The sequence below is a fragment of the Trichosurus vulpecula genome, chromosome 2 (genome assembly GCF_011100635.1).
Source record: "Trichosurus vulpecula isolate mTriVul1 chromosome 2, mTriVul1.pri, whole genome shotgun sequence".
Taxonomy (NCBI): domain Eukaryota; kingdom Metazoa; phylum Chordata; class Mammalia; order Diprotodontia; family Phalangeridae; genus Trichosurus; species Trichosurus vulpecula.
The window spans coordinates 260,511,451-260,524,682 of record NC_050574.1 but is presented as its reverse complement, the minus strand read 5'-3'; the positions used below and the strand labels follow the sequence as shown (position 1 = coordinate 260,524,682).

The following is a 13,232-nucleotide window of genomic DNA, read 5'->3' as shown; positions in this document are numbered from 1 at the left end:
TTAAAGGGAGAACTCAACTCATCAAAATCCCACATCCTTGTAATTTCACAGTTAGCCTCAATAACACATAAGATTTTATGTGAAAGGGTATCTTCTTTGTTTATTCTTTTACTTCATTTTCCTTATGAAACTATATGCATGAGTATGGCTATCATATTATTTTTAAAACCTAGCCTTTTATAAACAATGACTCACAGCCTGGATGTGTGCATCACTAGATGAATGCTGTTGCAAATGAAACAAAAGAAAACATCAAAACAACAACAAAAGATAGACCATTGTTTCAGGGCGAAGCAGGGTCATTAAAGGCACTGCCCAGTATCCCAAAGGCAATGCAGCCCACACTCTTCCTCTCCTTCAATCCTGGCCCAGATCAGTCACGAAATATCACAATCTCTGAGGAATTAAAATTGAATGGAGAACATGGTAGGCACAATTATGTAGCAGCATATTAAGAATAAAGAGCTACAAGAAATGGCATATAGGATATCATCAGAGAAGAGTATGATTTTCAAAAACGTGAGCTGGTCATGTAGCAAGATCAAGGTGTGACCAGCTCATGTTGTGCCAGTGCCATGGAATTTCAAGCGTTATAGGACATATTGAGTGGAGCTCTTACAGAGAATTTACAAGAGGATGTAGTCAAGAGTCACAAAGTATGGCTTGCAACACAACTTCAGAAAAACCTGGAAAGATATACATGAACTAATGTGAGGTGAAGTGAGCAGAACCAGGAGAATGTTGTACACAGTAACAGCAATATTGTACATTGAATAACTGTGAATGACTTGGGCTATTCTCAGCAGTAAAATGATCCCAGAAAATCACATGACACTCATGATGAAATACGCTATCCACTTCAAGAGAAAGAACTGATATCTGACTACATACTATTTTCATTTCCTTCCTTCCTTCCTTCCTTCCTTCCTTCCTTCCTTCTTTCCTCCTTTTCTTTTCTGTTGTTGTTCTTTTACAAAATTACTAATATGTAAATGTTTTATATACATACGTATAACCTATATCAGATTGGTTACCATCTCAAGGAGGGGGGAGAGGAGGGAAAAAGGGATAGAATTTCGAACTCAAAACTTTTTAAAAATATATTAAAAATTATGTTAACATATAATTGAGTGAAAATAAAATATTATTTTAAATATATACATATATAACTTTATATCTATACATACACAGACACAGAAAGAATTCCCCCAACCATGGAACCTCAAATTCTTCGACATATCACTTTGCCTTGCTGAAATGGTGGCACACCACACAACTGCTGTCCCTCCTGTTGGGGAAACTGACTGAGGTTGGTAGATCACTTGATCTCAGGAGTTTTGAGTTGCAGTATAGCTAAGCTAACTGGATGTCCATACTAAGTCCAGCACCAATATGGTGAGCCTCTGGAAGCAGAATGCCCTTCAGGATGCCTAGGAAGGGGCAAACCAATCCAGGTTGGAAAAATAGAGCAAGTTAAAGGTTCCATCCTGATCAGTATTGGGATCATGCCCTGGAGTAGGTGCTGAACTTCTAGCCTGGATAAGGTTGAGAACTAAATTTTTTAAAGTTTTGAAGGTTAATATATTAAACACAAACTTCTCCAAATTAATTTCACTTGAACTCCTTATCTTTCTAGAATTTTATCAAATTAGTTTGGTCTGTCATTCTCAATAAGAGTAGATATAGCCATTGGGCCAAGACTGGCTTGTTGATCACTTCCTTTTGTTTTTAGTTACATTTGTATCCATAGAAGCAGTCAAGCCAGCACTTCCTCTTAAAACACTAAGCTCAGCATATTTTAATTTTATACATATGATTACACATACCTCCAAACAGAAGATTTTGCATATATTTTAGGGACCACTAACAAGATTATCACAGATCAAACTACAGCTCCCCTCACTACCATGTGCAAACTAATGTAACGAGATATCCCAAGATCTTCCCCTTCAAATACATATAATGTATAAACATGCACAACGCTGAGTAAGTATTGGAGTTTGTGTGCATAAACGTGCACACCCAGCCCATAATAAGCCATAGTCAAGTTTATTGCTGCCTAAATAATCTCTGATTTAGTAGATTACAGAACCACAGAACTTTAGATCAGCCATGTAGCTTCAGCAATATATAACCTATAACACACTCAAGTCATTCAGCCTTTGCTTAAAGATTCCACAATAAGAATGCTCCTGCCTAAGCATCCCCATATGTCTTTAAAGTACCTCTATTAGGAAGGTTTTCCTGACATTGAGTGTGTTTTTTCTTTTTGCAACTTCTATGCACTGCTCCTAATTCTTCCCTTTGGGACTGAACAGACAAGTCTAAGAACCCTCTACCACAGCACAGCTTTTAAAGTTTTTGAAAACAACTATCATCCTCCCCACCCCCCAAACTTCTCTTCTGTAGCCTAAACATTCCCATTTCTTTTAAGCAGCTACCATGAGGGATGATCCTGGAGACCCTGAGCATTCTAGTTGTCCTCTTTTGGATGGCCTCAATCTTTTCCACGTCCTTCCTAAAACATGGTGCCCAGAACTGAGCAACATTGCAGAAGTGTTCTGACTAGGACTAAAAATATAAAAGTGTATTACTGTTATTACTCTAAAATTAAACTAGAGCTAAAAATAATAATGATAATAATAGCTAGTGTCTATATAAGCACCTTAAGGTTTACAAAGCACTTTCTTTACAAATCTTATTTCATTTTTATCCTCACAACAACCTTGAGAAGTAAATATTATCATCTTCCTTTTACAGAGAAGGAGACTGAGGCTGAGAGAAATTAAGGAACTAGTAAGTGGCTGAGGCCAGATGAGAACTTGGGTCTTCCAGAATCTACTCTGGCATTCGGTCCACTGTACCACCTAACCATAAAGTAGATGGAGGCAAACTAGCTTCCTAAACAATTCCCAAACAAAAACAGCATGTGGGGGCAGCTAGGTGGTGCAGTGAGTAGAGCACCAGCCTTGGAGTCAGGAGGACCTGAGTTCAAGTCCAGCCTCAGACACTTGACACACTTACTAGCTGTGTGACCTTTAGCAAGTCACTTAACCCCAATTGCCCTGCCCTCCCCCTCCAAAAAAAAAACACACAAAAAGAGTATGTGTATGTGTGGTAGGATATGGGGGTATGGGGTGATTACTTTAAAGACTATATGGTCCTTGATGTCTCAATAAAAACTGCAGTTTGTCTTCTGCAACTTGTAGCAGCACCCTTTGGTTGTATTTTGCTCACAAGCAAATATATGGAGACCCTATCAATTTCTGTGATGTACAACTAAAGTAAGAGCACACCCAATCGTTAGAGAATGGAATTTGGTGTCACATGTCTTTAACCCTCTGTCTTATGCGCAAATTTAATTGCCCTATTATGGTAAAATGTTTATTGATTTCAATCTGCATGTTCCCATGCCTCCCACAGAGCATGAGCCAGGCAATATGCCCACAAATAGCTCTAAGGGACCTAAATCATTGTCCACAGCTGAGAAGCCCTTGAGCATGTAGTACAAATAGGGTGGACAATCAGAAAGTTCAAAGGGGCAGCTATATTTTCCATTTACCTTCAGTACTGTAATGTTCCATGCAAAACTCTCAATTGCCTTGTTGAGTTTTCTTCCTTTCAAACCTTCTTTTGCCCCAAGATTATGAAGTTCCTCATGGAATTCCATCCCTTTGAAAGTAAAAAGTAACAGACTTCAGAAAATAAGGTTGTCCATAATAATGAATAATATTTGAATTGTGAAAAAAAAATCCTATTTTTCCTTACCCCAAAAAACCCCTTTCTTTTATTTTGTTCATCCCTGCCAGTAGCTTATTGTTCAGAGTACACATTGGCATGTATTAGTCAAAATTACAAGAGCAATAATGCATAAATAAGGAAAGCCAATGAGCTATAATTATTCAATCCAATTCAAGTAGCATGCATTTAGGGTTATGACCGTCTGCCATGAGCATATGGCTTCCTGCTTTTCTTATGATGCCACTCAAGACTTGACTCCTATGATGCCTCAATACTTTAGAGATCTTTTGAAAGACCCACAACCCCAGGAAGACCAATGGCATTGATAATTCTTTGGTCCTATGCAAAGACTGATTAATCAAAAAGTTCCAGGCACAAAATAAAAATATGACTATTTAGAGGTACCCCAATGAGCTCACAGCTATGCACTAAAAGTCCACTCAAAGTTCATGTTAGTATCACTTTTATTTTACAAAATAAAGAAAATTGGATAATCACCTGCTTTTTGACACTGAATAATCTTATCATGGATGGTGTCTGCCATTTCAATAAGAAACTTGCTCTCTTGAATCATCTGTCACAAAACAAAAATAAAAGATTATTGCTCAGCATCATTAAACTAGATTTTAGGGAGGTAAAGCATATACATAAATAATACACGAATAAATCAAACTCATTATAATTAAGCATAAAATATTGTCTAATCACCAGTACTTCGCTATCTACCTTGTATTTCACTGCCTGGTATTTATTTTTATATAGTTATTCCATACATGCTAATGTTTGTCAATTTTACTTCCACTACTAGACTATAAGCTCCTCAAGAACAGAAATTGCTTCATTTTTTTTTGTCTTTGTAGACTCAGTGATTAGCAGTGCTTATCACGTGGCATAATAAATAGTTGATTATTTAATATGCAGGGGTGGGCTGGAGCCAGCTCTAACTTCCAACTCTTCAATTTTCAGTGTGATCATTCAGACACTACAAGACAGGGTTTGATTAATTCTTTTATTGTCTAGGCTTAAGAAAGAGTTAACAATTCAGATTAAACTTAAAAGTATGTGTACATGCATTTTATTCTGGAGAGCTCAATTGTTAAACATTTACCAGCACACCCCTACATCGCTCTATAAACACCGCTTGGGCTCAGCAGGAGTGCAATAGAAGGCTCAGGGAGGGAAATCGGCACCAGATGGGAGACCTGTGGTAACTGTAGGCTAATAGTAAACACAACAACAACAACAATTATATGCCATTTACCTAGTGCTTTAAGGTTTGCAAAGTGCTATTACATTCATTACCTCATTGGAGCCCCACAACGCCACTGATAGCATAGTTGTGGAGAGAAAAGAGACATCAGTATAGGTTGAAGATGCAAAAAGATTTCATGAAACAGGTAGAATTTAAACTGGACCTACAAAAACAAATAGGATTTGGAGAAGGAAAGGAAAAGAAAGAAGACTTGTTTGTTTGTTTGTTTGTTTGTTTGTTTGTTTGTTTTAAGAGGGAACAGTGTGTAAAAGACCAGGAAGGGAGCAAGGACAGAATATAAAGAGAGTGAAGAAACCAGTCTGGTTTAAAGGAGTGACTTGGAGTTCAGAAATGGTGGCAGAGAAGGTAGGGTAGAGGAAGTGGAGCCAAACAGTGAAATGTCATGAAAGCCAGTCTCTGAGATGTTTAGACTTTATTCTGAGGGCACTGGGAAGCCAGTGAGGAGCTCAGAGGACAAGATTGGCATCAGGAAAGCAGGGTTTTTAGCAGTGTTAAGGAGCACAATGATTTTGGTTGCTGTTGACAAGCAAAATAAATGTCACTAGAAATTGTTGGTCTTTCCTCAGGAAAATGGAAGAGGTGGGATCAAGGGCATAAGTGGGAGGGTTATGATTAATACTTTCTAAGTCAGAGTGAATCTCTTGGCCCAGATAAATTAAATTCCAAAGTACTAGAAGTAAATAAAGAAAAAAAAAACTCTTAAGGATGAGATCACTGAATGATGGTTAGTAGTCTCTTGTTGTTCAGTTGTGTCCAACTCTTTCTGGCTCCATTTGGGTTGGGTTTTTTTTTTTTGCCATAGACACTGGAGTGGTTTGCTATTTCCTTCTCTAATTCATTTTAAAGATGAGGAAACTGAACCAAACAATGCTAAGCGACTTTCGCAGGGTCACATAACTGGTAAGTGTCTAAGGCTAGATTTGAACTCAAAAACATGAGTCTTCCTGACTCCAAGCACAGAATTCTATCCACTGTGCCACCTAGCTGCCCCAATAATATTTAAGCGATGCTAATTAAAAATAAGTAATCTGCAATATGTCTCCCTGACTTCAACTATGAGAACTTTAGAAATCTTGGTCTTTTAAAGCAAGTTTTCTCAATAATTGCAAAATCCATTAACTTTTACTTGGGGTATGATTTAGTTCTTCTTCGAAATAAATTTCCCCTCCCCCTTTCTGGATCACAGTTAATATTTTAGAAGTCCAGGAAAACCTGTTTCTTAACATCTGAGGGAGCAATGTCATGTTTCAGATATCCTGATCAAATTTAAGCTCAGGATTTTAGTTCCTATTGAACGCTGAGATTCTCATAATTTTCTCTTATCTTTTGTAATCATTTCAGATCCTACTGTGCTAATGACAGTTCTCCATATGAAATGAAGCACTTTTTTGTGCAATGCAAAATACATGATAATAATATCTAAGCAATCATGAGTAAAGGAGAGAAGTTCCAGAATCCTCAAGTTGGGCAAAGTGATGGTGATGTTTAAGAACACAGGGAACATAAGTTCTGTGACTTAGTGCAGACTGCAAACTATAAACTTGGCACCATTCTGAAACATTAAATTAGAAGGTTTTGAACACTTAAAAAATGAATGGTGATTAATAGAAGGTAATATCACTAAGATTGTCATTCCAAACTGACTTCATTTACTTTTTTCATTAGGTTATTAGACTGATTGATCAAAAAAAGTTATAGACCTAATACATACTAAGGTTATATTTGAAAAAGTCCATCATATTAACAAGATGGATAACTGTGGGCTGGATAATTGTATAGGTTGGTAGATGTGCCCTGGTTAAAAACTAAATTCAAAAATCATTTATAAATGGATTGATGCCAGTCTGGAAAGAATAGCTCAATAGGTGCCTTGGGGCTCTTTTTTGGCTCTGTCTTGCTCAATACTTTTATCAACGACTTTCTTGCTTGAATGGCTTGTTTATCAAATTTGTTGGCAACTTGAAGCTAGGAGGGATTGATCAGAAGTTGGATGACAATCTAGGGATCTAAAAATACCTTGGTCAGGCATGAAGAGAGGACTGAATCTGACAAGATAAAAGTTAAGAGAGATAAATGTAAAGTCCTACCCAAGAGCTGCATGAATATCAGAATGGGAAAGCACTACTTTATAATAGTTTAGGATGAGAAAAAAATAGGATTTTGACTTCAGTCTCGATGGGTCAAATGTAATGTGCTTGATTTAAAAAAGCTAAATCAACTTTGAATGCACCAAATAGAAATAAAATGTCTGGGATAAGGTGATCATCCTATTGTTCTCTTTGCTAATCCTACCGCACAGGGAGAGTAATGTTCAGTTCTGGGTAACATACATTTTCTAACATTTTATTTCTTAAATGATGTTTTGTTTCAATATAGCAGACAGTTCAAAGAAAACACCCAAATAAACTTTCTCTCCCTCTCTCTCTCTTTCTCCCTCTCTCTCTCTGTCTCTGTCTCTCTCTCCACACACACACATACACACACACACACACACACACACACACACACACACACAAATATTGAGCAAATTTTGATGCCAAATTCTGGGAGTGACATTGACAAGTATATCCAGAGAAAGGAAAGAACTGGAGAACTGAAAAATTAAAGGGGCGCATGATTAGTGTTTTAAAATTCAGTTCAATTCAATTTCATAAACATTTATGTGGAAGCAGCTCGGTGACACCGCAGTGGGAGGCAAGATCGAAGTTCAGACTTGCTTCAGACCCTTACCAGCTATGTGAATCTTGGCAAGTCACTTAAACTCTCTCAGCTTCAGTTTCTCCATTTATAAAGTTAGTTTAATTATACCACCTTTCTCACAGGATTATAATGAGGATCAAATGAGTAAATACATATACATACACACACATACGTACATATGTGTGTATGCACAGACTTCTGATACATTCATTTCAAGACACTTGTTTATAAGTGATTGGATTACGCAATTCAGCTGAGGACTACAGTAAAGACTGAGTTTTTTGCTTGACTGAATTTTCTATTTGATTATCTTGCTTTTTTTACTGACTCCACTGTCAAAATCATCTGACTATAAGAGGCATGTAGACATCTATATGCCTAATAAGCCTCATTATTGATGATTAATAATCGATACATTTCTATTAGAAGTACAAGGTCTAGAACTGTTCATTCAGAACGTTGTAGAACCTCCTAGAGTACACTCAGAAGAGCTGGGCCTACTATCTTCATTGATGGTCAGACCATTTTGGGGGTACTGTCTCCAGTTTTGAGAGACGCAGTTAGAGAATGAAGAATGCCTAGTGTCCGGACTATGATAATGAGCTATATAGACAATCTAGCACTTGTTCATCATTATATTTGTTTTGGAAAGACTCTGAAAGTAAACAATGTGGTGGGTACAGATTACACAGGATGTAGAGAGTAGATTGGATTGCCTCTGGAAAAATTACATAGTTCTTTTAGTGATGAGCTTCTCCCTTAAAAATGAAAGGAACATATTATTTTTGTACCAACAGTCTCCTCGTAATGTTCATAGCTACAAATCATGGAATACTATAGTCACCAGGGAATTTTAGTTGAGGTCACCCAGAGGGCCATGAAGAGGCATATGGTGGGCAGGAGCAGGTTGCAATGCATAACAAATAGGAAATTACTCAGAAAAAAAGTAGTATAAAGTATATCCTCAGAAAAATGTGTGACCAGAAATATAAAAAAAGATGTTAGCCACATAGAGAAAGAGAAATAACTAATGGAGGGTCCACGAAATCTGTTGTTACCACCATAATGTTAAGGAAATAAGAAAAAAGGCCCCCAGCATGCTAGGTGAAGTCACAGTAGTGGATTTATAAGAATACATGGACAAGACTCAGACAGGGTGGTCAGACATACGTGGACTGCACTTTGAGTCACTGAAGAGAGTGCTCAAGCAACGAGATCACACACCCATTGAAATACTGAGAATGCCCAGAACCAGGTAGTTGATAGTACTATTCACATTCATGTAGACACCTGCACCACTCAAGACAGACCTGAAGAAATGACATTAACTGTCAAATACCTAGGGAAGATTGCATGACTTTGTGTAGCTATGACTTAACTATGAGCTGTGTGTACATAGATAGATAAATAGATAGATAGATAGATATAGATATGTGTGTATGTATGTGTATATATATATATATATTTGTATATGGTTATGTGTGTGTATATATGTATATATATCTACTAACACTTACATGTTGTTTAATACTCACAACAATATATAGCTTTAATATTCACACAATGCCTTACACATATTACCTTCTTTGATCCTCACAACAACCTCATGAGGTAGGTGATATTGGCATCTCCATTTTGCAGATAAGGAAACTGAGGCCAAGAGAAATTAAGTGGTTTTCCTAGGTTCACACAGATAGCAAGTATTTGAGGAAGGATTTGAACTCAGGTCTTCCTAAAAGTAGCTAGTGTCATGGTAGATGGAGCACTTGGCCTCAAGTTGGGAAGACAAATGCAAATTTTGTTTCAGATGTTTACTAGCTGTGCAACCCTGGGCAAGTCACTTAACCTTTATCTTCCTCAGTTTCTTCAACTGCAAAATTGGAATAATGATAAAGTTTATTTTGAGGATTAAATGAGATAATATTTGTAAAGCATTTATCACAGTACCTGGCACACAATAGATACATAATAAATACTTATTTCTTCCCTGACAAATTCTCGTGTCCTCTTCATCATTTTACCTAGAATTCATTCAGCAGCTTCTAAAGCGTCTAACACAAAGCCAGAGCTAGCTTCTTATTTGTTCGTTATTTCCTACATTTGTAGTCACAGCGTCATACTTTATTTCATGAGCTACTTTGTTTAGCTTCAATAAATTTTTTTAAGGTTTATGACCTGCTGTGGCAAATTTAAGAAGGGTTTATTCTGAAAAAGCTTAGTAGCTGACATGTTTTGATGAAACATGGATAAGGGAAATATTCCTGCTCAAAGAAGATTCCAAAGCCTCAACCATAAGCCAAATAAATAACATTGTAGATTTCTAGAATCACAGACTGCAAAGCTGGATAAAACCAATATCAAGACCTGCCATCTAATTCTTGAGAAACGGAAACTGAGGTCCAGGGAGGCAAAATGACATACATAATACTGCTTTTATTTTTTAAATGTTGGAAAAAAAAACATTTTTAAACCTAAAAAACTGTTGACTTGAATTATGTGACTTGCCTAAGGTCACACAGCCAGTTAGTGGCAGAGCTATACATAGGACCTAGTTCTTCTGACCTCCAAGCTCAATATTACTTCCGTTGTTTATCATGATAAAACTTCCCTTCTGGTAGAATGTGAGTTCCTTAAGGGCACTGCCTCATTTTTCTGTTTGTTTCCCTAGAACCTAACACAGTGTCTGGAACATAGCAGATGATGGATAAATATTTATTGTTTTGTTGACTGATCCTTTGCTTTGCATAGACCCACAAGAAAACTAATTTATGAATCTAGCCTTGGATTTAGTATTTCTTGAAGAATGTTCTATTTGGCACCAGAAGTAAGAAGCAATATATAGAAGTTGAAATAAGGAGAATTTTGGCTTGATATTAGGGAATATTTCCTAAAAATTTGACCTCCCTAGGGATGGGTGGAATGGACTACCACAAGAGAGAGTAGGATCTCCCTCATTGGAGGACTGCACATTGAGACTGGGCATACTAAAGTGGAGATTCCTTTTAGATAGGGGTTAAACTAGATGTCTATTGAGGTACCTTCTGCGATTCTGTCAAGGGGAACCTTGAAGTATCACATAACGCATCTCTCTATATTTAGATACAATCATAACTAAACCATTTCTGCCAAATGCAAATCTGTTCTCTTTTAAAGAGTAATTCTACAACTTGTTTTGGAAAAAAAAAACTCATGGCTTCATCTCGAATCCATTTCCTTTTGGGTCATCCTGAGCGTTCATAAATATATAGTTATTAATGATTTTGCTGTATATAAACACCATGGTCACTCAAATTTCCCTTCTTAAAGCTAAATATTCTCCATTTCTTGAGTTTTGCCTATGAAGAGTCAGTCTTTTAATTCTTCAGTCTGTATTAGGCTTCTCTGTCCTACCTCTCCAAGCTCTCTACATCATCTGAAATTGTAAAATTTCAGATTGTAAATTTACAATAAAAATTGTAAAATACTCTGGTACAGATGTCCATGCCCATATTGTTGTGCCTGTCTTTTGGAATCCAAATATCTTATCATTTTTGAACAGTAGTAAGACACTTTTAATGCCTAGATTTTTAGCTACAATTTTACATAGTATTTAATTCCTTATCTCACATATATATAAAAGGTAACTTGGCATAATAGAGAGCTCAATTATGAGTCAAGAAGATGGGTTCGTATCCTGCCTGTGACACATACTGGTTATCACTTTTATCCTCTCAGTGCCCCCACAACTCTCTAGGAATATATGGTGCAGAGAAGGCATTGATCTTCACTGATAAAGGGAGCACTTCACTGCCAGCTCCCTACACAAATGAAATCACAGGTTTGGTCGAGATATATAAATCAATAGATAGGAGAAGACACAGCTATTTGTTGTTTTTGGTCATCTGAGTTACGTCCAACCCCTCATGACCCCATTTGGGGTTTTCTTGGCAAAGATACTGGAGTGATTTGACATTTCCTTTTCCAGTTCATTTTACAGATGAGGAACTGAGGCAAACAGGGTTTAGTGACTTGCTCAGAGTCACACAGCCAGTAAGTATCTAAGGCCAAATTCAAACTCAGTAAGATGAGTCTTTCTGATTCTATGCCTGGAATCTCTACCGCACCACCTAGCTGCCCATATGGGTGGGGAACCTGTGACTTCGAGGCCACATATGGCCCTCTACATCCTTAGATATGGTCTTTTGACTGAATCCAAATTTCACAGAACAAATCCCCTTAATAAAAGAAAATTTTAAAATTCAAAGGGCCACACTTGAGGACCGAAGGGCCACATGTGGCCTCGAGGCTGCAGGTTCCCCACCCCTGATTTAAGCTATCTATATATCTGTTTATCTGGATTGTGTGCATATGTGTCTATGTGTTAGGGAATGAGTGTGTAATTTGCATTAATTGCTTTCTAAAATATAGATTGGGTCAAGTCTAAACTCTAAATCTTCCTTTGAAGGATAACAGTCCTCTGTGTAACTATTAAGCAGGTTTTTTTGTTAAAATTCCTACAAAAATTTATTTCATTTATTCCTGACCATTTCTCTAAATTATTAATGTTCTTTTGAATTTCAATCTCATCTTCCAAATCTGTCCCATATTTACCTGCATCTTCTTTTTTATTGTTATCTGGAATAATGGCACAGTCAATCTAGGGGCTTAAGCCATAAAGGCAAATAATATGATATCACTTCCATAATGCCATTCCTTTGTTCAACAGCCTTCAGTAGCTCCCATTCTGGGACCAGCTGTTAAGGCTCTATACAATGTGAACTTTACCTTACTTGTTCAACTTTATTTAACACTACTCATCACACACTCCCCTCCTCCACAGTAGGCAAATTAGTCACTATCCCAAGGAAACAGAAAATAACTATTTTTGGTCCCCACGACTGCATATGTTGTACTTGCTTTCTCCTGGAATGCCTTCTTTTACATCCTCAAGCTATCTAGTTTACTCATTCCACAAATTATCATTTTTATTCCTACCTATTCCACAAAATCTTTTCTGACCACTTGAGTCATTCTCAGAGAATCCAGGAAGTGGGGGAAAAACCCTTAGCTGCCATCTAGTTATCTAGTACCTGAATAGGAATCCTTTCTATAACCTCATTGACCAGTGGCTAATCTGCCTTTGTTTGAAAACCTCTAGTGATGAGGAAATCACTACCTACCAAGCAGCCCATCCCATTACTCAATAAGAGGTTTTATCCTTATATTGACCCAAAGCCTTCCTCTCTGCAACTTACACTCATTGGTCCTAGATATAGTTTCTGAGACCAAGCAAGACTAACCTAATTCCTCTTCCACATGACAGTCCAGCAAATGACTGAATATAGCAGTTATTCCCTTCCCCCCACCACCTTCCATCATAAGCTTTCTTTTATCCAGGTCAAGCATCGTCAGTTCTTTCAGGTCCCATCATCATGCCTTCTAGACATACTGCAGCTTATCCAGATCAATCATAAAATGTAACCCCCAGCACTAACCATAGATACTCCAGATCTGATGTGTCCAGAGCTGAATACAACAG

At 37.2% G+C, this 13,232-nt stretch overlaps 1 protein-coding gene across 1 annotated transcript in view; it reads right to left on the bottom strand.

The window, feature by feature from the left end:
* The window catches only part of PLCL1 (phospholipase C like 1 (inactive)), a 446,236-nt gene that overhangs the window by 51,601 nt on the left and 381,403 nt on the right, over nucleotides 1–13,232 (bottom strand). Inside the window, exons 4-5 of the mRNA XM_036746717.1 lie at nucleotides 4,240–4,315; nucleotides 3,563–3,672 (exon numbers count right to left, since the gene is read on the bottom strand). Of these exons, the coding sequence (XP_036602612.1) occupies nucleotides 3,563–3,672; nucleotides 4,240–4,315 (186 nt within the window). The remainder of the gene's footprint in view (nucleotides 1–3,562; nucleotides 3,673–4,239; nucleotides 4,316–13,232) is intronic.